The 27,641-nt window shown below is 44.7% G+C and overlaps 1 protein-coding gene across 4 annotated transcripts in view; it reads left to right on the forward strand.

Annotated features, from left to right (window-relative positions):
• The first annotated feature begins 843 nt into the window (after positions 1 to 843).
• The window catches only part of MYO1B (myosin IB), a 64,812-nt gene continuing 38,014 nt past the window's right edge, over positions 844 to 27,641 (forward strand). For all 4 annotated transcript variants that reach the window (XM_010212227.2, XM_088523756.1, XM_088523757.1 and 1 more), the window contains exons 1-5: positions 844 to 1,025; positions 9,006 to 9,121; positions 20,087 to 20,181; positions 24,099 to 24,203; positions 26,496 to 26,542. In XM_010212227.2, the coding sequence (XP_010210529.2) occupies positions 891 to 1,025; positions 9,006 to 9,121; positions 20,087 to 20,181; positions 24,099 to 24,203; positions 26,496 to 26,542 (498 nt within the window). In that variant the 5' untranslated portion in view covers positions 844 to 890. The remainder of the gene's footprint in view (positions 1,026 to 9,005; positions 9,122 to 20,086; positions 20,182 to 24,098; positions 24,204 to 26,495; positions 26,543 to 27,641) is intronic.

Here is a 27,641-nt window from a genome sequence, read left to right on the forward strand (position 1 = left end):
CTCGGATGTGCCGTAAACGTCAACCATTGCTCAAAAATCAAGCGGGGTTTAGTAATGCAGTGGCTGTGAGCACAAACGAGCTAAAAAGATTCAGCTGCTTAAAAATAGCCTTCTGATGAATAGCTGCTGCAGCAATTTAACACTGCTGATATAAATTAAAAGCTGTTCAAAGATGCTTTAAAAATGAGAAAAGGTATTCAGAATTAAATATGCTGCAGGGATACAGAGAGCATGGGAGCCCTTCAGCTGAATGAGCTGAAGGGTAGCGATGTGTGTTCATTTTGTTAAATATAAGACTCAGTTACTTTGCTTGATCCTCGTCCTCGGTTTAAGCCCAACTTCTGCCTTTGGGCGCTCTGATTCCTTAGACCCAGAATCTATTTGCTGGTTGGATTGATGTTGTCTGATTGAACACTCTTAGACACTAAAATTGCAAATAAATCCGTTCCCCCATAACTTGGCCTGGTTATGGCAAATCCAGGTATGGAGGCACTCTAGGAGAGCACCAAGGTGTTGATGAAACTTTTGGGAAAGTTGAGTTCGCTCACACTTGAACTTACACTTATTTTTTTTTTTACAAAATGTTACAAAACTGTTATTTTATGCTGTTTCCTATGTGATGTATATTGAGGCAGCAGGCATTTTTGAATGTCAGAAATTGAGTCTTTGGATTTGTGAGGCTACCTTAGTAGGCTTTAGAATTTCCACTGGACAATTATTTTTAAAAAATGTCATTTGATAGGTTTTTTTTTTTGTATGTGTATGTGTGATCTTACATAATATTACTGGGTAACACCTGTGAATAATGAGAGCAATGTAGCAATCTAAAAAGCTAACTTTCATTTTTTTTTCTCTCTTTTTTTTTTTTTTTCCTTTCTGTGCAGGACAAAATGGCCAAGATGGAGGCCAAGACATCGCTTTTGGACAACATGATAGGGGTGGGAGATATGGTTCTTCTGGAGCCACTTGATGAAGATTCATTCATCAACAACCTGAAAAAACGCTTTGATCACAACGAAGTATATGTGAGTATACATTAAACAAATACATTCTGCGAGGAATTGTGTCATCGTTTTTAAAGTACGTGTATCTAAAGACACACATAGGCCGTATACCTGAACAAAACCGGAAGCATTTTAAACCTTACTTGTCCTGTAGTCCTCCCCATAGCATACTGCTTGTTTCTGACCCCTTCCATCTGGGGCATTTTTCCCTCCTGTTTTCCTCCGTCGCACAGCTTTGGACGTGGTGGATCCCAGGTTTTCATCAGGAGCAGGCGCAGAGCAGGCGGTGACAGTAGTTGCCATACTTGTGTTGTCAGACGAGGATGCAGTTGCAAACAGGCTGTTCCCAGAGAAGGGTTTGGGAGGTCTTGGCGGAGGCTGATGTATGAACTGGGTATGCTTGGAATGTTATCTGCTAGGGCTAGCTCAGATGTGCTCTCTCACCTTTGATTTGCAAATAAGGGGTGCTCTCTGGTATGGCTTGATCCGAAGCTGATAATGGGAGCATTCAAAGCCTTCAGTTCTGTTGGTGAAAGATATTCTTTCCAAGTAAAGCTGAAAACATTCATGGTTTTGTTATATTTCATACCTCTGATGCCCCTTGTCTTGCAGAATCATATTCCTTTTCTGTAGCCGTTATCATGGCCACATGCAGTTTTGCTTAGTCTGTTCCTCCTGCGATCTCTTGGACGCTGGAAAGGAAGCTGTATGCCTGCGGGTCTGAGAGGATGTTACTGCCTTGTCTAATGCTGGAGTTACATTTAAAAGTTTTATTTAAAGCATTAAAGATACCCACCTGCCCTGTGAGGGTAACCTGGATTTTGCAGCCTCTTTGAAAGGATCCCTAGGAACCATCTGAGAGTAGGGAATTTTCATGAATGCTTATGTAAACTACTATAGATTGCAAAATATTTAATTACATATCTCCACTTCTATTTCACTCTTTCTCGAAAGCAGTCGCTCTGAGTGACAAAGGAATCTCCCCTTCCATGTTTATCACTGTGGCGTGCTGCTGACAGCCGCGTTCGAACGCAGCTCTTGGCGCGGTGACACCGGAGCGCGCGGTGCTGCTGCTGGCACCGGGGCGCCGTGTAATGAGGTGCCTTACGTGCCCTGGCAGGTGACGGAGGGTGTCACTTTTCTCCAGCTGCCGCGGATGCTGTGCCTTGCGGGTGGGAAAGCTGGGCGCTCAGACACGCTCTGCTGAGCAGCCTGGTGCGCTGCCAACAACAGGGTTCTTTTTGTTTTGGATAGTCGTCTTTATCCTTTTCTTTAGCTGAATCATTCCCTTTTAGCTTGCTGCAGTATCACTTACTCTTTTTATCTCCAGCTTGTTGAACAAGTGGCTTTTTCCTTTTTTCCCTTTTATTACTTAGGTGTAAATGTTTGAGTCCACGCTGTAAAGGGAGGAGCACTTGCATGCAGCTCATCAGCAGTGCAAAGGGGGACTGTGCAAGTCCGAGCCACGCGCAGTCATGAAGCAGGCTCCTTGGTTTGACTTGCTTTGTGGGTTCATCTACCCATGAATTGTTCTAGGACTGTCGTCTTGGTTCTGTATCAGTAGCTGCTGCAAGTTTTATGCCACTGTTACAGCTTTGGAAATTTTCTGTTTTCTAGACTAAGTAACAATTAGAAAGCTGCTCATTGCCACGTGTGGGTTTGCAAGTGCAAACTGTTCTCTCCTTATCTCTCCCCATTCTCCTTCTCCCAGACCTCAGGAAAAATACGTTTTGCGCTCTTGTTTTTAGACCCAGATGAGCACTATGAAGCCTTTGTTCCATCTGGGAGTCGTGTTTGTTTTGCCATATAAAATCTCCAGTTTGCATATTATGGGGAAACCAAAATGAGACTATTGAAGAGCTATGTTGGAGCTTTACAGAGACTGGATTTCTTTTAGCTCTAGCAAGCAACAACAGCCTCGGGACACAGGGAGAATTGGGAGAGCAGCAGGAATGAACCTCTTATGGTTCAGCAGTGGCTTTAAGGTCACCCTTGACACCAGCACCTAACCGCAGGTGCCATCGAAAAGCTGCGTTGAGTTTAAGATGCTAAGTCAAGTCATGGTCATGGGTTGAAGGCTTTCTACAGCGTGCAACGAAGGCGTCTTCAGCACCGGGTTTTGAGCAGACTGACAGCTTTATGCATACAACGTATGTCGCTTCCAAAGTGGAGTTGCAAGGCTGCAATATGCAGAAGGTTTATGGTGAGGAATGAGATAATGATGGCGTTGGAAAGCTTTTAAAGTTAGCCAGGTGTTGCGTACTCGCTAGCCAGTCTTGGTGGGTGTTTGATTCGGCTCAAGCCTTCAGCAGTGCCAAATCCCTCTCCGGAGCCAAGGACGACAAGATAACTGCTTGTTCCAGCAGAAAATAATAGAATTTTTCTCTGCTCTAGTGTCTTTCCCATTGGTTATGTTTGATGTTGGATGTTTAATGTTGGCAGCTACATTAACCCCTTGGAACTCCAGCTCTTCTTGGCGAGGGCTCTGTGTGGAAGGTTGAGGTCCGGCTCTGCGTGTGATGGCTGTGCGCCCGTCAGCGTTTCCGTTTCTGGGATGGGTCTGATACAGGCTGCAGTGTCTAAAACTATCGAAATAGTTTCTCCCAAACCTGCCTTGGGTTCCGCAGAGCTCAGGGACAGGGAAGGTGCAGCGGCCCCTCTGTTTTCCTGGCTATGTTGAAGTGCTTTGTTTGACTGAAAACTTGACTGCCCTGCTACTGATGTTGTCACCAAAATGGAAATTGATACTTCAATTTGCACAAAAAAGCTGTAAGAATCAGTGTTTCAAAGTTGCTGTGGGACGTAAGTGCTCTCCTACCACTCGGGAAATAGTGGGGGAATTTTCCTAGGGAAATAGGTGCCCTCCTCGCAGAGGGCGGCCTACAGCTCCATGAGCCGGTGTTGGTTTTTACGTGCCCCGCCGGGCAGTCTCGCGGCCTTGCGCGTTAGTTCGCAGGCCGGAGCGCCGAGCTGGAGGCCGTGCCTGCAGAAAGGAGCACGAGGGCTCGCGGGGCCGGCGGTGAGCGGCTCCGGGGGAAGGACTGGAAATGGGAATCTCGGAGCCGAGTCAGCGTTCGGGTCAGGACAACAAGCAGCCTGTTGGCTCTGTGCTTTTGTTTCGCTCTTGTGACCGAAGGCAGTGGTGCTCCGCGCGCTCCGCTCGGCCTCTCTGCGCGCGGAGCCTGTGGGCTGCTCTGGGCAGCAGCACCTTGCGGGGCTCGAGCGCGTGTTCCTTTACCACGGAGATACCGAACACTCGGCATTCCCGGGGAATGGCGCAGCGCCGGCCGCGTGAGGTGGCATCCTCGGGGCCGCCTTCTGGCGGCTCCCCTTCCGCCGGGCGCTTGTTTCCCAGCACGAGGTGCTTCCCGGTGGTCTCTGCTGTTTTGCCGTTTCCCCGTGTTTGTGCAGGGAGAAGGAGCAGTAACGGCAATCCGGCTACAGCTGCCCCAGGCCGGGGCCCGCGAGCTTGCTGCTTTTCCATGGGATCCTTTGAGATGGAGGGCGGCCCAGTGGGGCGTCACGCGGCGCCCACGTTGCTGTCGGCCGTGCCGAAGCCGTTGTGAGCTTCTCGCTGAGGGGACGGCGTCCTTCGGGGCGTTTATCAGTCGTTTCTGTGCACTCGATGTGAAAGGAAACCCAGAAAGGAAGATTGATGAAAGGTGGGTGAGAAAGAGGAGCAGGAGCAAAATATCCAGGAAGCTTAAAAACACGCTTCTTGTTCTGGAGAAGGTAAATGAGCCTGAGTTGCAGCACAGTGGTGGGGTTTTCTTTTCCCCACTCTTTTGGTATAGCAAAAGAATGAAACGTTTTGGAACGAGCACCATGCTCGGTAATGTTTTCACTGATTGTTTCACGTTGATACAAGGCATTTCTTGGCACCGGCACTACGCGGTCTCCGGTTACTGTTTGCATATGAAAACAACTCTGTATCTTCCCAAAAGGTAGCCAGCATTGGCCTTGCAGTGTATTTAAACGCTTCCCTTTAAAACCTCCCACACTTTCTTCCTTGCTTGTCACGTCAGTGGCTTCATTTGCAGTCTGTCCCTTGGAGAAATGCTACCTTGTTGGTAGCAAATATCCACCTGCAGTCCGAGCTGGAGGAGTGCGGTGGTTCATCTGCCTCATTAGCAGCAGCGCGGTGACGTTCTGAGAATTTTATGCCCTCGAGACGCTTGGAAGTGAAAGCTGATCCTGGGCACCCCCAGGGAGGGACCTGCTCCGACTTGCCGCGTGTGTATCCGCCTCCGGGAAACGCTCCGTGGTGGCTGCAGGGCCCGGATCTGCAGCGCGGTGCAGGGCTGGATCCTGGCCGCTCGTCCTCCGCCTCCAGCCTCTCGTTTGCACCGCGGTGGCTGCACCAAACACGTAGTGAAGCCCCTTTAGGCAGTTTTGTTGATACTCTTGACTCGCCTTCCTTCCTTTGATATATATTTTTGCTGTTGTGTTTTCTCTCTCTCTTCCCGAGGCCAGAGTTCTTCCAGCGCTCTTCTAGGTAGTTTTCTGCTGCAGAGTCTCGTCCCGTGCAGGTCTGCAAGCTGCTCTCGTGGTTGATAACTGCGCTGGGCACGCGTGGTGTTGCCCAGTTCCCAGCACAACAGCGTTGCTCAGCGCCTTCCCGGAGCCCAAATGCAGCGTGCGGGAGGACGGGGTCTGTAACAAGAGCGTCCTCATGGTCATGGGGGATGAATCGTGTGCAGATATCCAATATTACATGTCTACCTTCATGCTTAGAAAGGACTCCATCTGAACCATGGTGAAAAACGTTCAGCCGTGTCAAGAAGTAGGGGAGGTTAAGGGGTTTCTCCATGTAGCAAGAGGGTAGAACTAAGTGCAAGGGTTTGGGTTGTAATTTCAGTTTATTGCAGGCTAGACCTTGGAAAAGTAAATTTTTAGCCTTGTCTCACCTTCCAGCGCGAGGGGCGGTGGAAACTTTCTTATCTGTAGTATCTCCCTGCTGAGTGGGGCCTCCTTGGAGCCGGCCAGGAGGACGCCGTGTTTGTGGGGAAGGACTGATTGGAGGAGCCAAACGCAGTGGATGCTTTTGCCAGCAGGACTAGTGTCCTTGTGGTGTGGTGCAAGCCCAGGCCTTGGTGGAAGTGGGAAAGTCACACCAAAGTGCCCGGCCAAGGAAATCAAGCTTTGTTAGCCCCTGCTTGTTGTTTTGCCTTTTTTTTTTCTTTTTTTCCCCAGTATTTATAGCTTTTGAGGGTCTTGGGGGTTGTGCCTTTGCAGCCTCTTGCAGATGGAAGTTTATTTTGTGGGCGCCGTCATGAGAGAGGGCGGCCCAAGCCTGGGACATGAAAGGATGAGATCCTGGTTTGTTTATTAGTGTTTTTCCAAGAACCCTGCCCATCCCTCCCCACCAAACAATAAATACGCCTACACTGCGATACACAGGAAGACAGTAAGTGGCAGTAACGTTGCAAAGTGTTTTGTTACTGTGCGTGTTTTCTTCATGCCTTTCGCACTTAGTGCCCTGCAGCTTTGCAAGGCTGGAGAACGCGGTGCAGCCGCAGCAGAGCGCGGCGGCTGGTGGTGGCCAGCACTAACAAACACCAAATCTGAGCACTCCGCGTGATTCTTCAAATAAAAACGCTGCGCTAATGGGGAGGGGATTCCGCTGCTAATATTTATTAAAACGAGGAGCTTCGTTACGGAGCGGCGTGACGGCGTTAACCGCGGCGGGTTCCGTTCCCGCTGGGGGTGGTTGGTACAAGCGGGAGCGCGTGGGTGCCGGCTGCCTCTGGGCCTCCAGCGCACGTGCCGAGGAGCCGGCAGGAGTTAAGGGAAACAAAAAATAGCGTCAGGAACAGAGGCTTGCCCACGTCACGGTAAGGGAAAAATATCCTTTGAGCCTTCGGGCTGGAGCTGCTCCAGTAAAATCTAGGCAGAGCTCCCTTTGATCTTGTTTAATGTTTCCAGTTTCAATGAATTGTTTTGGTGGAGTGATCTGAAACTGTTCGAAATCAAAGGGACACAGTACATTTGAGCCTAATCAGCACTAAAGATACACGCTTTACGGGGATCTCAGCTGCCCTGCATACACAGGGGACTTGAGCACCCACATTAGCAGTCTTATTCTCCCCGCCCTTCGTGGCGTTTGCGCGCGTCTAAAACAGTGTTTAAAACAGGAAGAGGAATAAAGCTTTCCGCGCTGCCGAAAGCCGCTTTGCAGTGGAGGCCGCGGGTGCAGGAGAGCTGTGACAGCCGCGAGGCGCCGCGATGGTCACCCCGCTGCTCCCCAGCCTGGGGGGAAGAAAACACCTTCGTACGTGTACAAACACCTTCGGAGTTGTGGCTAAAGGCATCTTAGCAATGCTACCTCTAGCCGTGAGGAGAAGCAGGGTGACAAAGGCTGCCCCCGTATGTACCTTTCCCAATGACTGGTGGTTTTTAAACCCTTTATTTAACAGGGACAAGTTGCCTGCAGCATATCGGTGGAGAATGCAGGCGGTTTCGCCATTTGACCAAACAGAAATTCATTTTCCACAGACGCAGTGTTTTTGCGTCTACAGTGTCACCTTCCTCCGTGACGGGTCACTGATAGGCTGCATGTTGGAGCCCTGCTCTTTTGGACTCCTGGACGAGTTGGTGAGCTCCTGCAGTGAAGTAGAAATCTAGAGGAAGCTACATCACCCAAAGGCTCCGGTTAGAAAAACCTGAGATGGTAGCAGATCCTGTCCAAACTCGCATAAAAAGACCGTGGCAAAGCCAAGGAAGAAATCATGATCTCCTGCCTGCATTCTGTGCTGTCATCATCACGCGGCCATTCCTCTGGGGTTTCATTTTTTCCCTTAAACAGGGAAAAATTAAAGATGTCTTTAGTCCCTGGGGTGCTACTGTACGGTCTCCCACTACTCTTAGCGTCCTGCTTTCAGCACTGGAATGTGGCTCTGCTTGCTGCTCGCTCCAGGATTTAAGCCTTTACTTTGTTTGTTTATAGTAGAGCTCTGGTGGGAAGGCAGATGTTATGTGGGAAAGCTATTTTTTGGATCTGTTTATTGCAGCGATGTGGAATCTCGTAGACCATCACCAGCAACTATCTGTTCGGGATCAGTTTTGTCATTTGGCGCTTATATAAGAGGATAAAGGGCTCACGTGTTGCTTTTTGCAAGCTTCTTGGCATCAATGAACAATGATTTGGCATGCTTTGGTGTCCAAAAAGGACATGTGTATGTCTTTGTTTCTATATAGCCATTTGACCTTTGGAAATATTGGTATTTTAAGAAATTATCCGAATTTGTACATTTCTGGCATTACGCAGATGACTTGAACTCCCAAAATACATTGCCTGAACAATACTTAACTATGAAGAGAGGTTTCTAAATAAATCTTATTTGAATGTCTGTTTCCAAAATTAAGAATCACAGTTTTCGCTCTTTCATTGACCTCCCTTCGCCTTGGCATCTCAAGATGCTTCAAGGAACTCAGCAGTTGAACTGGTCTGGTCTTGGTAACAGAGTAGCTGCAAAGGGTAGGTCGGGAGTTTGTCATCCAAAGCTCCTCCTGTTACAGGATGAAATCTTCAAGGTTTGGATACATCTGTGTTCTGCAGATGCTTTTCTGATTTGACAACAGACTGAATTCACAACTTGCCAAGGTTTGTGAGAAAGCTCAGGTGAGGGGCGTGCAGCCAACTCCAGCTTTGCCCTGCACGGCTTGCAGGAGCACGTGAGGACCGCACGCCGTGAGCCAGCTCTCGAGAACATCCGTGTCCTTTTCTTCTCCCTCACACAACTGCGTTATTCCCAGCTAGAAATAAATGTCTGATTGCACTTTCTTACAGTTCCCAACAATGTTTGTACCAGCAACCTGCTATGCAGAAGTAGCTGCTTAGATTCTGACAACAGGCCCTGAGAAGGTCTTTTAGGGTGAATGTGCAAACTTATTTCCTGTTCCAAGTGTGTCTTTGTATAGGTGTGAAATACGGGAATTATATGTAAAGAGCAAAAATATTTTAAAAGAAAAACCCTCCAAACTTTTTATTTTCTTCAACAGACATACATTGGCAGCGTGGTGATATCAATAAACCCCTACAGATCTCTACCCATTTATTCTCCGGAGAAAGTGGAGGAATACAGAAACCGAAACTTCTATGAGCTCAGTCCTCACATGTGAGTACCCCGAAGAAGCTTTAGCTGCCCTTCTGCTTGGAAGCAGATGGTAGCAGCTGTCTCTCTCATCCAAAAGCCTATGTTGATTAAAGCAAACAAAGCTAAAACATGAATTCATATTAGTTGATTGTTATTTTAAGGAAAAGTCAAGATAAGTGACTCATTTCATGTCATGTATTTGGATCCTGGTATGTGCTTTTCAGAATATTTTCCTATAACTGTTAAAGTTACACTTTATTGCAGCTAAATAAGAGGTTTATTTTCGAGGAAAACGGCTTCTTTCAGAGAATTGCCTTGTGAAAGTATCTAAATGTTAACTGTGTTTGAATAGTGCAGTGTCACTTCTGATATTTGAAGCTCTTAATTTCTCTTTGCACAATACAAAAAAGAAACCCCTCATGGTGAATGCTGGACATGACCGGCTATGTCCAAGTGGCATGAGCAGAAAAGCAAGAGCTTCATCTCCTCTGCTCTGTGCTAGGCAAGAGGGAACCAAATCTAAGAGGGCAACCAAAGTATCATCTGTATATGTAAAATACATCTCTTAAGGATAAAGTATATCATATATATACAGACATATAATGCTGTATTACAAAATACAACTTGCATATGATGTAAATTCCAAGACTAAATCGTCTGGAAAGTAGTATAATGTCGTATTCTGTCTTTTACTTGCCTTTTATAATTCCTGCACAGAGTTCATATAGGAAATGTCAGAGGCCTTGTCTGTTTATTTGCTTTTGTGTGCTCGAATGGGGCTGTAAAGAGCTGACCCAACCTCTGTCATGTGGGCCTAGTCAGAGCTGTTAATGCTCTGTCCTGCCTTAGCTCAACGTGGATAAGCCCTGTGCCTCATAGGACAAGAATTTGATCATGGGTCTGATATGGCTGAAAATAAAGGTCATGAAGTCAAGATACCTTATTTTGTGGTTACCATTTCATCTTGTTAGACACGGTATTCCTAAGATTCAAGCTGCTGCTTCCTCTTTTTTCCATGGTGCTGGGATAGGTTAGTTTTCCAGCATACTGCTTGACTTTGCGTTTACATATTCAGGAGACTGTCTTCGATGACTGGTGATCAGATAAGTATCTAAACAGGGACATGTGTTTAGACAACTTTAGCATTAGCTGTTAGAGTAAGAGGAAGAGATGTGTTCCAATTGTTTTGGAAGCTATCTTGAGTTTTTTGCTTTCATCCTTCATCTATAACTTTTGCAAATACATTGCTTGTAATGCAGACAAGCAGTTAATGAGATCAGATGAGCTTCTTGTAGCTCTCAGCTTCCTTGGATCTGAACTCTGACTCTGTTCAGGTTTTCTTCACCTTTTTGTTTAGCAAGCACAATTGCTTGCTAAATTAGCACAATTGCTTGCCAGAAGAGCTTTCTACTCTGCTAATTTCGTTCAGTCACACAAAATTTGCTGTCATAGGATAAAAGATTTTTAAAAACGAGAACAGGAGGTGACGGTTTAGCATTCTGAAAGTCAGTATTATACACTTAGAGTAGTACATTGATCTCTGTATTGATCTCCATCTTTCTTAGAAGAGATGTTTTTTTCCGGAATAAAAAATAGTGAGTGGCCATTGTTATACATTGTTTTATTTGTTCAGTGCCTAACCAAATATACATTCTATTTTGATTAGAGAAATGCTTGCCCTTTGATATCAAGAGGGAAATTATCTTCAAGGCATGAAGGGCAGACATCAGAAGCCTGGATAAATAGACTCAGGAAAAGAATAAGAATATTAACTCAGTAGGAAACTGTTTCATGGGTGTCATTCACTGCTAATGACGTTGATAATGTCATTATGGGCAAGCTGCCATCTCAGAGCAACAATTTCTGCAATCTAAACACTCAATGTCCACTTCAAGAATATTAGGTTGAAGTGATAAAATATTGAATGTTAACTTATGTGAGGAAATATTGACTGTGTGATGGTAATACGATTTTCCTTGCCAGTTTGGATAGAGTGCCGACTAGTTTTCACTAGTTTTCAGGAAAAGGCTGATTTGCCTTGGACAGATATGATCTGTCCTCAGATTTTCCTTATTTGGTATTGCTCCTACAAAAAGTTAAGTCTTCCGACAGCTGTCAAATAGACAATAAATATATAATAATCTTTATTATGGTTTCTTTATCAGATGCAGTATTTTCTTTTCAAACTACAGAAATACGGCATGATCCTGGCTGGTGGTTGGCTGTCGGGGCCAGGGCTCTGCACTGAAATTGTGCTTGCAAACAGAGACCTCGCAGGGTTCCCTAGCAGCTCTGCAGCTGCAAGGGGGAGATGCTGAGAGCCACGTTGCAATTTGTGATATTTCTGCTGATATGGGGGGAAAAAAGCACCATGTCGACTGATGATGGGACTGACCTGCTTATTTTTCTCTGATATGTAAAGCTGAGCTCAGCTGAGCCTCGCGTGAGCTCACTGCCCTGCTTATTTGTGCCCCTTGGGAAGGGCCTCTGTGCAGTCCTAAGCAACTCGAAACACGTGGCCCTTGACAAGGACACTAGTGCATATGCTCTAGGAAATGTGTGCATAAATAAAGCAATGTATAATATGTTTATTATTCCTGCATCTCCTTCAGACAAATAATCCATCTTATTTTTATTACTAGCTCCGTCTGGAAAACGGCAGTTTCACAGAATTTCTCACAATGGTTTCGAATCAGAGAGATTCCTGCAGGAAGCAGCCTGTGTGTCACCTCAGGCACTCCTATCCGTAGGAGTCAAAGGCCCTGCCAGCTCTTTGCATGGGAGCTCGTGTTGTGCACGGGGAGACCCTTCAAGCTTGGGAATCTCAGGTTTTAAGTGCAGCCAACAGCCACATGACATTTCCAGAGCGACAGCTCTGTGTAGGAGTTTCCTGGGAAATGAGGCCTTTAAATCATGTTTCAGTTATTTTTCAGTAGTTTCACATGACCTTCTGTATATGCTTGAGGTATGTGTGTGTGTGTTCGGATGCGATGGCTTGGTAGGAGGAGGATGTGCTTGAAAATGTGAAATGTTCCAGTAAAACAGCAGGTTTGGTTAAAAAGGAAAGCCGAAGAAAAAGGGGAGAGAGAAAGACACGAGGGGAGGTTTGCTAGAGGTTTTCTCATATACGGTCCTTGAGGGAACCATATAATCTTGGGGGGTGAAAATTTGTTTTCTTAACCCGAATCGGAAGGACCCGGTGAAGACCTACTCCTTTGCTGTGTGTCCCAGGAGTGATGCAGTTTTGCTTTCCTTGTGGGAACCTGGACATGCGAGAGAAGCAGGATGTCTTGTCTTTTGTTGCTAATCTATAGTGTCTTCCACCAAAAGTGCCTAGTGTGAGGTAGTGAGCGGTGCTGGAAAACCACAAGGCAAAGGCAATAGGAAATAAATGGTTCATCGTTCCGCTTTGTAGCCCTGGCCCCATCTCCTATCTGTAACCTTAGCTCCTAACTATTTCCAGCTCTCCGTGGCTGTGGCCTGCAGCCTGTGCTCCCTGCTGTCCCCTTCGAAACCTCGGCCTCCCGCTTCAGAGGAATCACAGGTCATTTTAAGATGAGGGACGAGAGAGGTGGTGGCAATTGTACCGCTAATGATACATTAGAAGCTAGGAAGGGTTCAGAAACAACATGCATTTTCTTTGCTGCACCCTGAGATACTTAAAGTTAATAACTGTGAGGTCAGGAAGGTTTTCATAGGACGGCATGTGTTAGAAACATGACTTACCTTGCAGTGTGTTGATTTTCACAAAGGCAGTTTTACTTGATGTCTTGTTTAGTTGTTATTAGCTTCTCGAGTGAAACGTTTCTGAAGAGGCAGTAGTTTCAGACTAAAAGCTTTCAAATTAGCGGAGATTTAAACTCTCGCATGCAACGCCTTCAATCAACCTGCTGTTACAAAGTTTGATGAGCACAAAACTGACAACTCCAGTGCTTCTTACAGCACCAAGTTGAGGAAGTTCATGTTGCCAGTTTTAATGATCAACACGTTATTGATAAGTCTTGGGACAAACCATTCTCATACTGATACCTGCAGTTATTGCACTGATAATGCCCAAGGTTTGCTGTTTCCTCTTCAAGTCAGGACTGTTTTGAGCCAACGAAGGCATTAACTATGAAAGTTTGTTTTTGCTTCTGGCCTTTTTTCCTCGTTTTCCAGGACTACATGCCTTCAGGAACACCATGGCATTACAGTAACTCTTTCCTCCTTGATTTAAAGCCAATATTTGTGCCTGAAAGGCGTGATAAATCCTCACCTGCAAGAGGTGGAGGGTGCCTATGTGTAAAAGTGAGGCTTTCCCTTAGGATAAGGATCCCTTTAGGATACCTCCTGGTTAGTTTTATTTGTGCAAAAATGGGATGGTGGGGTCAGGGTCCACGACATAGTTTAGTGTCCTTTATTGTCCCAATAGTGTTGTCCCTCCTAACCGCTAAGCCCCTGCTGGGAAGGAAGCGAGGAAGAGCTGGAGTCGGCGGGAGGAAAGCGAGTTGTGGTGCGGCCTTGCAGGACGGGCAGGCTGGCTCTCGAAGGAAAGGATCCGTGAGCTCATGACTCAGGATGCAAAGTGAGATTTTTCTTGCATGCAGCAAGGAATTTAGCCATTTCCTGGAATTTAGGGTCTTTTGGATACCCCATGATGCTACCAGCTCACTCCAATGCTTAGGAGGCTGTTGGAAGTGAGTCTGAAGGGGCAAAGCTCAGCCCCGGAGCTCCTGCAGCCCTGCAAAAGTTGTCACGATATAGGAAGGAAAATAATCTCGGGGAATCCTTTATGAATGAACTGCTGGCTTAGGCACTAAACAGAATAACTTTGTTTTTAGAGCCGTTTTCAAATATTTACTTGTACCTCTATACACAGCATGCTTTCACATTTGACTTTAGTCACGTCGAGGATTAAGAGTCAAATGTTTTTGTTTATCGAGGACGATCTCCTTCTCTTTTCTCTTTTGCCCATGAGTGTAATTGTCTGTGTTTACTTGTATGCATGAAAAAGTTTGGGTTTTAGCTAGATTATGTTAGAACCAAGATCACACACACACACACAAAGACAAAAAAAGGCAAAATTTTAATATATTTTGTGTGTGTGTGTGTGTGTGTGTGTGTATTTGCAGATGTGTGTTAATGCTCCAGTAGTTTAAACTAATGGTAACTTTTCTTGCCAGATCCCATTTCTCTCGTTTTCCTGGAACTGGGACATCTGGCTAGATTTTATATTATTATGTTGATATTTTTAGGACATAAAATGCTGACTTTTTTTTTTAATTAATTCATGTTGTCCTGTAAAGGAGATTCACTCTGATTCACACAAAAGACTTGGGAATCCATTCAGTACGACTGATCGCATTTTGTGAATGAAATGGACACTTGATTAAATAAAGGAAAGAACCTGCAATAAGTTTTCAGTGTTCTGAAATGCCGTTCTCCAAATGTGTCACCATGTAACTCTTCTTTGTATGTTTTGAATCATAGATCCCCTTCCAGCTCTTTATTTGTGCATCTAGGCTGGGAATAAGGCTAGCCTAGGCTAGCCTTTTTCATGCTGTTTCACAAAATGAAATCATTTTGATGAGAAAATTGACTGATGTTATGGTAGGACTTGAAAGTGCAAATATTTTTTTAAAAAGCTTTATGCATCTTTAAATGTAAATATATATTTTAAAAGATTCTCATAGCTTTGGCACATTTTTCATTAACACTTTTTTTGTCCCCACAGAAAAGGATCAGAGGTTGTAATAGGAGCTATTGGCATATTTTTCTTTTTAAATTCAGACTTAAAAGTGGGGGCAGGTAGAGGCCCTGTCAGTCAGAGTTGGACAAATGCTATTTTATGCCTAGTGTATGAATGGATCACATTTTTCATTTTTCATTGGCTTTCCTGAATTGGCAGCATGGCACTCTTAAGAGATGGAATTTCAATTGCAAGTAAGAACATCTGTCATTCCTTCTGTAAAAATATCTTTGTGTTTTTTGTCTTATTTTATATTATTTTTCTCCTTAGCAATTTATAACATACCATTAAATGTCCATTTACTCAACTGGGTGCCTTTGACATGATTTTAGATACAGCATAAATGTGAGTAATGCTTAAAGCCCTTGAGAAAATTCCACAAAGCTTCATCCATCTCCTTTTCCCAGTTCTTTTTATCCTCAACCAAAGCGGAAGATTCTGATTTCTTGAGCTCTGGGTGCAACATGGTTAATGTGGTTTGGGTTATTAAAGATAAACTTTTTCATGTTAGGAATCAGGAAATGCACAGTCTTAATATTTACTGTCTAGCCGACTAAATAATCTGTTCCTTATTTTTATCATAGATAAGAGAGCTGGAACTGGGGTTTACAAGTAAAGGTTTGAATTGTGAGGACGGTTCAAATGCGGTCACGCCAGTAAGCAAGATCTGCGTCCTTCTGTACAGGCCCTCTCCCCTTGTGTGCCCCCGGGATGGTTGTGGTCCCTGAACCTTGTGGTGTTCAGAGCGGAAGCGGCTGTGATTGCTCCAAAGCCATTCCCAGCGACTGACAACATCAGCGGACCAGGCAAGGGCTTTGTTAAAACCACCCGGTCCCTTTCCCGATGGAACTGGAGGCCTCCTGCTTGAGCAGCCTGACCAAGCCTGTTTCCATGTGCTCTGGCTCTCTTGGGAACAACCTTTTGGGGGGTGTATCCACAAAGGCTGGGCACGGATGCGAGCGAGCGCCGCTTTATGGACTGAGCGGCCCCCTTCCCGTGACGTTGTGCCTGGGCCAACAAGCCTGGCGCGGGCTGTTGCCTGCTTGTCCTGAGCTCTTGTGCGAGGGGCAATAGGAAAATCAGAACTAGATGGAAAAATGAGTTACGTGAGGCTCCTTCGGCCGCTTGATTCGCTAAGAGCGCTTAGAGCTACTTGGAAAGGTTTTACAAACGCAGTAACTCCTCCGGGTACTGTTAAGTAGCAGCATACCTGGCCAACTGCACAGTGTTGGCATTGCCAGCAATCATTTCAGGCTTTTTGACTATGATTTTTATTTGCAATTATTTGTTACCGTTATCTCTGATGAATGACCTGTGGGCAGCTGCACACGATACGAGTAACATGGTGTTTAATAATGTTGTGTTACAGGGCCTAGATTTCACAATATTGTGAAATATTTATCCAATATTGTGCTATAAATTTAGTGAAGTGCTCAGAGGTTTTCTACTGATGGCGAACTGCGTTGCCTTGTGGTCAGAAACTCCTGATTTCTGGGAAATGTTGCGGGTCTTGGATATTTCAGCACGGAAGGGAAATGGTTGTTTCCCCTGCTCCCCCTTTCCCTCCCTACCCCACTAAAACCTGCATTTCATGAGTATATGCAAAAGTTCAGGAGTGCAAATAGGCTAATATCAAGATGACAGCGTAACCTTGGATTTTGAGAATTTCCTCTTGGCTGTAGTCAAGCCTTCGCAGAGCCAAGCAAGGAAAATCTCTTTGCCCCCCTTTCCCTGGCTGTCCCATTCCGCTCCCCTGCACTTCGCTACCCCGTTGGGCCTGGGCCTTGTGCTCATTAATGGCATTACCGCTGGGTTTAGCCCCCCGTTGGCCCTGGGGCACGAGCTCGTTAAGGGCATAACGTTAATGGCTGGGTATATCAGCGCGGGCCCTACGGTTACCTCACGGCTGCGCCAGGCCGCGCGGTGCCGGCCTCCAGGCCCCGCTCATGTCCCACGGGGTGCGCGCAGGAGAAGGCCTGGATGGAGCTTCCTGGGGAAAACGTGGTGGCAAGGAAGGTCTCAAGGCTATTTCAGAGTGTAGGTGCTGACTGGTTTAGGCATTCACGAGGTTGAAGCACGCGAGTGCTGCGAGAGGGAAAATAACGCAGCAGCTGCTCACGGGCTCCTCGTCAAAGGCATTTGTTTGCCCACGTAATTGCGGGCAGCCCCACAGAGAGGTTGTTGAGAAAGGCAGAAAACCATATGGTGTGTTTGTGATTTTTGTGTGCAGCTTTGGGGAAGGACCATGGTTAGAGTTCAAAAAATAGCTTTATTCCTATTTTTTCCTTCTCTCCTTTTCTCTTTTTTTTCCTTCTCTCTTTTTCTCTTTTTTTCTTCTCTCTTTTCTCTCTCTTTTTTTTTCTTCTCTTTTTCCTTCCCTTAGTCGCCCCTTCCTCTCTTTCCCCTTCTTTGCATAAATCCCACCTTCTTTTTATGCATCAGACGGGCGATTTGCAAAGCCCCAGGCTTTATCCCGCCTCCGACAGGCTGGCGGTTGCTGCCGCGATGGCGTGCGCAGGAGCTGCGCATCAGCCACCTGCGCTGATAAAACAGCTCGCCCTGCGCACCAGGAAAACAGAATAGGCTTATCAAAATGCAAAAGTATTTTTGAATAGGAGAAACGACCTTCCATCTGCCTGCAAATATTGCTTAGACATTTATTCTCTTCTCCTGACTGGCGTTTTTCAAAGAGCAGCTGCTTGCTTGTGGAGGTCTGGCCCAGGCCTCCCTTTAGCTCCTGCTTTATTCTTTCCTTTCAAGTGTGTCAAGGAGGTGAACGTGACGCAGTCTGTAATTACGGAGATGGGGGAGTACATTTTTTTCCTCAGGGCAATTAGATTAAGTGATTCTGTACTGCGAGGCAGCAATACAAATAATCTTTTATAATTCTCTTTCCTAAATGTGTTTTTTTTTTTCCATCCCCTGAGGTTCGTTGGGTGACACACGTAATAAATAGCAATAATTTGCAAAATAAAACCTCAAAGCAATTTATAAAACGTGTTTTTCTGATCTCAGATTATTAGGTTTTTCTTTATACCGGAGCAAACTGTGATTCTCACATTTTTACATAGAATATTGCAGAGAATTTAACTAATTTCTGTGCTTTGTCCTCATACAGAATGCTCCTGTGTATTCATAAAGAAAGAGAGAAGCTTCGTGTTAGCGTTTCTGGGTTAGGGCTCTTGTTTCTCCAGGACAGCTCCAGCTGTTTGGAGCTACGTGGCTACAGGAGCTGGCCCCAGAAAAGCAGAGCTTTCTTCCTGATCCCGTTAGATTTCACATTGCTTCTATACTTAAATCTCCACTAAAAAAGAGTTCCAGCGAATATTTCTGTGTTTGTTGTGGTAGGATGAGGTTGTCTTTTTTTCGTCAAAACTTGAAAATGAAAGAGGAACTTATTATAAGGTGTGGTAAATGACACTGCTGACACGCTCGCCGGCTGCTTTGAAACATATGGTTTATAGCTGCTTTTTAAAGTAGGGGCTATTCTAAGATTTGACTTAGGCCCTATAATTACAGGGTTGCTCGAGGAGCGGCTTTGGTTTAACCCTGTGGTCGTAACCGTTGACTTGGCCAGCACCTCTGGCCGCTGCGAGGAGGGAACGAAGAGCTCCTCGTGCTCTGCAGGTTGTTCAAATAAGTCCAACTAAAACAATCGGAAATTTCAGCCAATTTGCACATTTGTAACATGTAGGAAATACCCTGCAAGTATATTTTTGTATCAGAGAGCAAAGTTTGAAAAGAGCCCAAGGTTTATCTTTTTCTTATTGCAAAGACAGACGATGATATCTTGGAAGGCTAGTGAGGTGACGGGCTGCCTTTGAGCAGACATGAGGAAAGATTCGACCTGTTTTTTTCTTTGAAAGAAAGATACCTGGTCCAGGCTCTGGCATAAATGGCTGGTGCTGTTCATGCAATGCCACAAAGGCAGAGAACTCTTCAACCCTGCACATGTTCCTGTGCCTCCCAGGACCGCGCTGGTAGAGCGGCGTACGGAGCATCAGTGTGAAACCTCTACCAGCAAGCTTCTAATAACTGCACGCAGGAAAAATTACTGCAAATGATTATAACTTTATTTTTTGAGATTCTTCACAAGTATTAGCCTTTGCTGGGATGTGTAGAAGATTGGAGGAAAAAATCCTCTCTGTAAAATATCTCTGACTAGCATGAATGAAGCCAGGGCTGGAGCAAATCCCACCTCTCTTGTAGCTTTGGAGGCTTCTTTGCAGTCAGTAGCTTTTCCATTTCTCTGCTGGGGTAGAGAAGGGAAGTTTTGGTGCTTTTAACTGTGCGGCGCAGGCAAGCAAAGTTAATAAATATGTCAAGCATTAGAATATATTCTGACAGTAGCTGCTGAGAAATTGAAAATTGAGTGCATTAAAAGAGATGAATGGTTTATAAACTGCTTATATGATTAACTGGGCATATCAACAGAGAGAGCACTTCCCTGGACTTGCCCTTGACTTAATTTCCTGGTGTGAAGCTGTTGCCCAGAAAGCTGTTTAGACCATAAAAATTCTGGCTGGGCGCTGGGGCTGCTTGCAGGAGCCAGGCCCAGGCTGAGCCAGGCCCAGTTTTTCCTAAAATATATTTTTTTTTCCCAAAATATATTCTGCCTCATGGCAACGAAGTCCACTTGGGTTCAGATTGTAGCCCAGTAGTTTCATGCTCAGGATGTCCTCAGTGGAAAGGTGCTTTAGGTGCAGGAAAGCTGCTGATTCTTTTGTTATTCTTTAATTTCTCTGCATGACGCCACCCTGGATGTGTCATGAACACGCTCTTTAGAAAGCTCTTCTGCATATTTAGGCAGAAGTCGAGCAATACTGGACTACAAGGTACTTTTCAGAGGAGAAATTGCAGCTTGTGGTATTGCTCGTTTTCAGGATTCTCCTTTCTCCAGCCGCCCCTTTCTGCTGGTGGTTGGGCAGAACACTAACCGTTAATGTGCTGACGAGGAAGATGATGTTTTGTTCTCTTTCACTTGCACTGATTTTTTTTGAATTTGCTTTGAACTTGCTGTCTTGAGGAAAACAGGCTGGATTTTGCTTACTTTTCCTGGAAAAAGGCTAAGTAAGCCACTGAGCACAAGTATCTGTTTTGGTTTGATTGCTCTCACATTCTAAACACCGAGTTCTTCAGCACTTGCTGAACCCTGCATACTTAGAGACCTGTATTTTTTTCTGCCCAAAGTGCAGATTATATTTATTGTTGGTACTTGTTGTATCCGACTTCTCAATTGTCCCTTCCTTGCTTTGCAGCTTTGCTCTGTCAGATGAAGCTTACAGATCGTTAAGGGACCAGGACAAAGACCAGTGCATTCTTATTACAGGAGAGAGTGGAGCTGGAAAAACAGGTAATGAACAGTTTTGGTCTTATTCAAACATGTTCAAAGTTAGACATTTTCTAGAAAGTGATGGGAGAAGCTGCAAATATTGTGTGATAATGGTATTTTTTGTGTTTTTTCTTGTTGCTGTTGCAGAAGCTGAATACTGTTGTCCTTTTTGCTGTAGATGTGGCCTTATATAAATCAGCGTTGTCACCACGATGTAGCCCACAGTGTTAGCACACAGGGTCGTGCTTGGGTAGCACTGGGCTGTGCTGGAGCATCACGAGGGCCAGGGCCCTTTTCAGGCCCCACGTGGCACACGGGGAACCTGGGCCCTTGTTCTCATGGCTGCAGGGCAATCTTTGGTGCTTTTGCATGTAGCTTCATAAATGTATGTAGGTAAACGGGATCGTGCTGTTCATCCAAAGAAATGCACAAGAGCAGCTGATTGCTTTGGAAATCTCATCAGTCTTTTGCACGCTGTGTTCAGCTACAGTTCTGAGATTGGCTTCTTGTACCAGGACATCCTGACTCTTGGGCAAAACTGAAATTGTTTTGAACATTACCGCTAATTTTTAAACTGTGGGTTATGGATAATTTTTAAACTGTGCAATGGGAGAAATGAAGTGAGGAGTGCATAATTGCAGAACACTGTAGGAAGTTCTTAAAAACAAAAAAAGCCCCTTGTTTTCTGAAAAGCTGCTTAAAAGGTAAGGGAGTCAAGGTGATCTTGCAAAAGACACAGCAGGTAGGAACACACCCATCTGTTCCACAGCAGTTTAGAGATTTTCTTTTGGGTTTGAGGAAGAGTTTAGCTCCTGGTGAAAGTGTGCAGCAGGAGCCGCCTTGCAGGCCCTTCGTGAAGACAAGGAGCGTGGGGCTCCCTCCGGGGAGCATCGAGGTTTATGGACTTGGTGGATGATGTCCTGGTTGGTGGGTAATGTCCTGGTTTTCTTTATCAGTGGCTCCCAGCTGCGAAATTTTGAAATCTTGTTATTTCATCCCTTTTTATAATTATTATCAGGTCAATAATATGAAAAAAGCATGTGTACTCAGTAAAATATTAAAACATTCTTGTTGATTATTTTTTTTTCTAGGAGTTGAATCTTTAGAAAGGAGTTTTGTACTGATTATTTAATTTCCTGATTTCCGCAGGAATTAAGCTTGATATTGGTGCTTATCAAGCTTGGGCTTATGGGTTTTGTTTTTTCAGGAGAAAGATACAGTAGTGACTGAGTTTCTGAGCTTCTCTGTTGGAGATTCTGGTTTATTCTGTTTTGTTTGCAGATTCTGATTATGTTCAGTAGCTCCCGTGTTGGACATAATAAGAAATTTTCCCTTTTTTATAAAAGTTGGTACAGAATAAAGAAGCTAACGTAAGAGGAGGGTTTGAAATTCAAGCCAATAATGGACTTAGCATCTCAGATAACTCCCTGCCTAGTGTTTGATGTAGCTCTGGTTGCTGAAATGGGGCTATCAGCTGGGAATGAATATTCCCACTACCAGGAAAAGGGGGGTGGAACAGGAGATGCAGGAGTGGAGAAGCAGTCTCCTCTGGCGCTGTTCAAAGCCTCTTTCTAGCTTTATAGTCTGGCAGCCTTTTCCTCTAGTCCGGGGTATATCCTGATGTCAGTGTCTGTGTTCTTAGTGCATATGATTTTCTAACAGCCTCTTTGCTGCTTTCCTGTCTCACGTGGATTGAGTAGCTCTCCGTACACCGTTTCAGGAAATCTGTCAAATCAAATTGTTTAGAAACATTTGGGCCTGTGTTACCAGCAGATTTTTTTTTCTCCTCTTGCATCAGCTGGAGTTTCTCAACACCATTAGGTGCCTTTCTTCCAGGAAGGATAGTCACCCTTTCCTCACAGCCTGTTTAAAACCAGCTGAGATCCTTTAGGGAATGGTGATGACTAAAGGAGCCGAGTATCTCAGTTACCTTTTCAAGTAGGCCTGTGAATCATTTTTATGGTTTTGTTTCTGTTTTTATTCTCCCCAGGTATATGTGGTTGGGAGGGAAAATAAAGGAATGGGAGTGGATTCAGCTGCCTAAATTCAGTGAAAAATAGGCGTGGGGCAGGGAGAGCCCCTTTGCTCACAGGGCTCCTCTTGCCTTATTGCTCTACCCTGGTTTCTAAGAATGGGCTGCTGAAACAGCCGTACCCAAAGCACCCCTGGTTCTCTCTCATTGAACTGTACTTTCGGATAGCAAAGCAAATAAAACACCTCTGTGTTTAGGGATTTGCTGCTTCCAATTTGAGCTGGAACAAAAAAATGCTTACAGAAGGGTTTGATTTTTTTTTTTTAATGAATCTGAATTTAAGTGCACCCCAAGGATCCTAGACTATTTTTGGATCATCTCTCTGTGTCAGGCACAATGAAGAAAGCCTTTGGAAAACATCATCCTTTTTCTTAAAGGATCAGGAGGAGAAAACGAAATGGCTGTCTTCTTCAAAGCACTCCACATAGATCCTCAAGCTCCTAGGAACTGTGTGAGCAGCTTAATCTCAGGAAATTCTGCAAGGGTCTGGGGAGTGCGATGTCGAAGAGCCGCGGGCTCTGGGACGTTGCAGACTAGACCCGCGCCCTTGGCGTTGAAGGACGAGCAAGAGGAGCCTGCTCACTTCCTTGGAGTGAAAGTGTTTCACGTGACTTCTGTGTAAAATCAGGGAGTTCTCTGCTAGGTTGGGAGGCCTGTTATGTCTGTCTGCTGCCACAGGCAAAATCCCGGCCCTGAGCTCCCTACTCCTCCCCAGGCTGGTATGAGTTAGATGGAATCGTCCCCTTTGGAGCTGGGGGCCTTCAGACCTGGGCACCTTGATAGTGGCAAGCTCTGGTTAAAACCACGATAGCAGGGAACTGATTTTAAGAAAGGGGGAGCTGGGTTTGAGTAATTACATGATTAAGTGAGATGGGAGGTCTTCTGGTCACGTCGATAGTTCTCTCCGCTTGCCCGTGCCCCACATTGAGGGTTTGCTCGTTTTCCTCCCAAATATAGGACAGTAATATAATACTAGCAAAAAAATGCTTAGATAGGAAAGAATGAAAAACCAAAGGATTTTTTTTTGTTTCTCTCTGAGGGGTGACTGGGAATTTCTTTGAAACTCTTAAATTTGTAACGGATCTTTGAAAGCAAATCACATTTTTTTAATAACATTGTGTTGAGTTGATAAGGATTCCAGCTGTTAGCAAATACATTCAGTACCAGCTGTTGTTGCCCCAAATTTTGCTTTCTTGCATCATATTAAACATCACAAACTCTGCTTACAAACAAAATCTCCTGGCTGCTCTTTCTCCTAACCAGCAAATATTAATATTTCTTACTACCTGAATGGGAGAATGGCACTGACCACAGACCTGGTTTTGTGAGTCCAAAAATCGTATCAAACTGTTGTAATGTTTTACATATAGACTAGCTTCATGTCTTACATGAATAGTGCAGTTTTTCTCATCATTTTACCTTGTAAGGGACTTCTCTGTGACCAGGAATTACCGTTGTTTATTGACCTGTGGTTTGCAGTAGAGCTGCCGTTACACGTGTGCAGCGTGGTTTGTTGTGTATCGGGCTGATGGAAACTGCCTTGACTTTTATATCTGAAGACTTTTTTCAGGGCAGATGGAGGGATTTCGGCTAGAAACAATGGTCTTTCCTTACTGCATGACTCTCACCCAGACTAAAGGAGCGGTAATGACCCATATCCGCCGGCGGCCTGTTAGCTCTGGTGGGCTCCAGGTGTCAGGTCGAGTGGGCTCAGCTTTCATCTGCTCTTGCAGTTGCCTGGTCCCAGGCAGGATGAGATCCTTAGTCACTTCCAGATGGTGCAAGGGGAATGTGACCGCGTTTCCTGTCCGCCACGGGGGAAACAGGAGGCAGGGCAGGCCTCCAAATGCTGCCGCCACCTCTGTGCCAGTCCTCACCACTGTTTTGTTTTGCTCTCGCCCTGCAGAGGCCAGCAAACTTGTCATGTCCTACGTAGCTGCTGTCTGTGGAAAAGGGGCCGAGGTCAACCAAGTAAAAGAGCAGCTTCTGCAGTCAAACCCCGTGCTCGAAGGTAAGATCCATGCAGGCCTTGCAGGACTGTGTTGCCTCTGTGTGTATCAGCCATCCTGGTGAGCTGCTTTTGAGAGCTGAAGTTGCTGCTGTTTCACTGCTACTCCATGCCTGAAACCTCAGGAGATATGTCCTGTGAAGACTGCAGCAAGACTGCACAGTTACTCAGCTATGGAGAGGTTTTCTTAAAAAAAAGGAAAATTGCCCCGTTACGAAGCGGGAGCTGAGGAAGTTAGCTCATTTCCCAGCTGGGCCGTGCTGCTCTGTTTGAGCAAAGCATCTCTTAACCTTGGCTTTATGGTGCTTGAAAGTATCAAAAGATTTAACTTTAGTTCAGTCCCTGTGATTCATTTCCTTCCAAATATATTATTATAGTCTCTAGAAAACAAACAATCCGTTAAGTATTGTTTTCCCTTTAGGGGGAAAAAATGAAGAAATGGATCTTGGGAAAAAAAAAATGCATGCGTGTTGTTCCCTAAGACTTACTGTGCCTAGGTCTGGTGAGAGAGCCAGCTCTGTCCATCTGCCTTCCTGACAATTCCTCTCCTGCTCTCCCATGAAAGATGTTTGATTGCCCAGGGGTTTTTCCTCTTGTTTTCAGCTATTCTTTTCCAATATAATGGTGTGGGCTGCTAGGAGAGAATTTTCATTTTTTTCCTAGAGATAGGATGTGGAGTCCTCAAAGCCTGCAAGTTTATCCTGTTGTCTGATAATTGCCTTTAGAAGTGCCTTGGTCAGAGTTGACTTCTTAGGTCTATAGTTTTGATTCTTGGCGCAGGTTTTTCCTGCCGTAATCGGAAAAAGGGAGGGAAAAGCAAAAGTTAACTGACCTGGTAAAATGTAATCGGTGATTGTATGCCAAAGGGGTAAGAAGCAAAGACTTGTAAAGAAAGGACAAGATGTGAGACTTGCAGAATTGCAGGATGAGTCCATCGTGCTGAGCAGACATGTTCCACTTCCAGCTGAATGGTGGGGTTGCAGCTACAGTATAATTTTTGGTTCATAGAGAAGACTTTGGGTCATTTCTGTTGCTGTTCTGCAAAGCAAACTTCAGGCCTGGGCAGCAACGCAATGGGAAGGGCAGAAGCTTCAGTAATCAGACCCAGGTTGCTCACCCGGGGCTGCCAAATTCTTTGGTTTTCATACTAGTTCATGGAATCCTTGGCTTAGTGTAAGAGGAGTACACTATGCTCCTGGAATAGTGTATTCTTATTTTAAGATATCACTGGTTCTCTTTGGTGCTACTGTGGTAATTCCTTGCTTAGCTTTTTGGGAGGTGGGACATTGGGCTATTCCATGAGGCTGCTGTGCAGCCCTGGCCACTTACGTAGTTTTAGACAGAAATGAAGCATTTGTGGTTAGAGTTGTTTTCCTTTGGTTACATAGTTCTGTTTCAGTCAAGTTGCAGTGCAAGAAAATGACATAACTATTACATATGCATAATTCATCTAGCAGGATTTCTTTTTTTTAGCTCTAGTTGTTACTGTAAATTAACTTTAAAAACAATGAGTTTGAGGGACAACTGAGGAATGTGCCTCGCTATATAATGGAACTCTTGTATTTGGTTTTTTGCAGTTCTAAATGAGCCTACTGTTTAACTCTGCATTTAAGAAAATGCAGCTCAGAGATTTGGCTGCTGAAAAGATGATTTATTACAGGGCATAAAGATTTTAAAAACAATTCTGTCACTTATCCTTGGCCTTCAGGAGCAACAGACTTTTCCTTTTGGCTTCTGTTCTTCCATGAAGAATAAGTCTACTCATGAAAGTTTGAAGACTAAAAGCACGTATTTATTTCTACCCCAAAAAAACATTGACTTGACTTATCGTTGAAAATATATGATTATATAAAAATAAACACTGGGATAAATAATCCAAGTCTCCTTCTGGAGTGGGAGTGCTCCCCTGAAAAAGCCGGAGGAGACGCTGCAGGTCGGCAGTGGGCAGCCTAGGGCCTTGTCCGTGCTCCGTGCTCTGCTCTCCTCCTCTGAAGGGGCCTCGGAGAAGACCTCTGTTATCAGAAAACTCAAGGACTTTAACACCAGTTTTATTCAGAAGCAAGTTTAGGTCAAGGTGAGGAGAGAATCCATTGAGATGTTGACACAAAACTGCTTTGGACCTGGAAAGATGTCTGCTCCTTTGTGGTAGCCTCAGTCTGTCCTGCAGTGAGGGCAGTATTGATTAGTAGGCTTCTGTGGTTCTTTTAAATAAATAAAGAAGTCATAGCCTTTTTCCATTTAAATATTAATTTGATGAATGCTTCACGCTTATTATTCGTCTTTCTCTCTTGCCAGCTTTTGGAAATGCCAAAACTGTGAGGAATGACAACTCCTCTAGATTTGTAAGTATTTTGTTGAAGGCTCGATTTCCTTATAGAAGACAATGTGATATTGTTGACTTTTTTATTTTCCCCCGATACCAGTCCATAGGCTTCTGTAAGAAATAAATGATTTGGATAGAGAACTTTTGTGTTGCTTTACCTTATCTGAATGCCTTGGAGTTTGGAGAAGTCTAGTAGTCAGTAGCATTCAGTTTTTGTTTTGTACAATCAAGTGTTTTCACTTTCCCAAACACATGTAGTTCATTATTCGCAGTCACTCCTATTTTTAAAATACGTCCAGCTTCCTTGTCCAAAACCTTGATGGTTCCTGATGTGAGCGTAAAGTTCTGTTCAGGATCATCCTAGAATAAAACAAGCCAACTTAGGAGCTGACAGGCTGTGACTGGATGAAAACGTAATTACGGGGCAGCTGGATTTCTTAACTTTCTGGCACTGGTGGCTTTCACAGAGACCATGGGCCTAGCAACTCGTTTGCTTAGCAAGTTTGTCCTTCTGTGTGATGTCACTTTCCATTTACAGATAGACATTTTTCTAAAGGGAAATTTCAATTCTGGTTCTTATCCACTGAAGTTTCAACCAGTGTTTTTACAACTTCAGTTTTAATGTAAATATCTGTAGTGTTACTCTATGGGATGTATATTACATCCCTTATAAAAAAAACAGTTAAATTGGGATTTTTAGTGTGAGACAATGAAACACTACAAGAATTGACAACGGGACAAAAAGAAGATGAACTACAGCTGGGGGACTCAAGTGTGAGTCCATCATTGTTTCTCCTGCTAAAATCAGAAGTGAGAATACTGCTTTGTAATGTGCTTGCTGTGTGCAGCAGAGCCATAAAGACTGGCACCAGTGGACAACGGAAGGGTCATAAAATTGTGGCAGAAAAAACAGTGCAGCTGTCAGAGGCGAACGATGTTTTACAGAAGGGAGGATGAGATGGCAGAGCAAAGAAAAGGTGGCTTTGGAAACAGGAGGCTTTCCAAGACAAAGTGCAGCCAATTGGTATTTCCCCTTTCAAGTCTTTGCTTGTAAATTCCAAGCTAAAAATACTTTTGGAAACATCCAAGCGGCCCAGTCCTTGGGGAAATTAAAGCTT

Source organism: Tinamus guttatus, unplaced genomic scaffold (genome assembly GCF_059628265.1).
Source record: "Tinamus guttatus ecotype Peru unplaced genomic scaffold, ASM5962826v1 Tinamus_guttatus_pri_ptg000197l, whole genome shotgun sequence".
Classification (NCBI taxonomy): Eukaryota; Metazoa; Chordata; class Aves; order Tinamiformes; family Tinamidae; genus Tinamus; species Tinamus guttatus.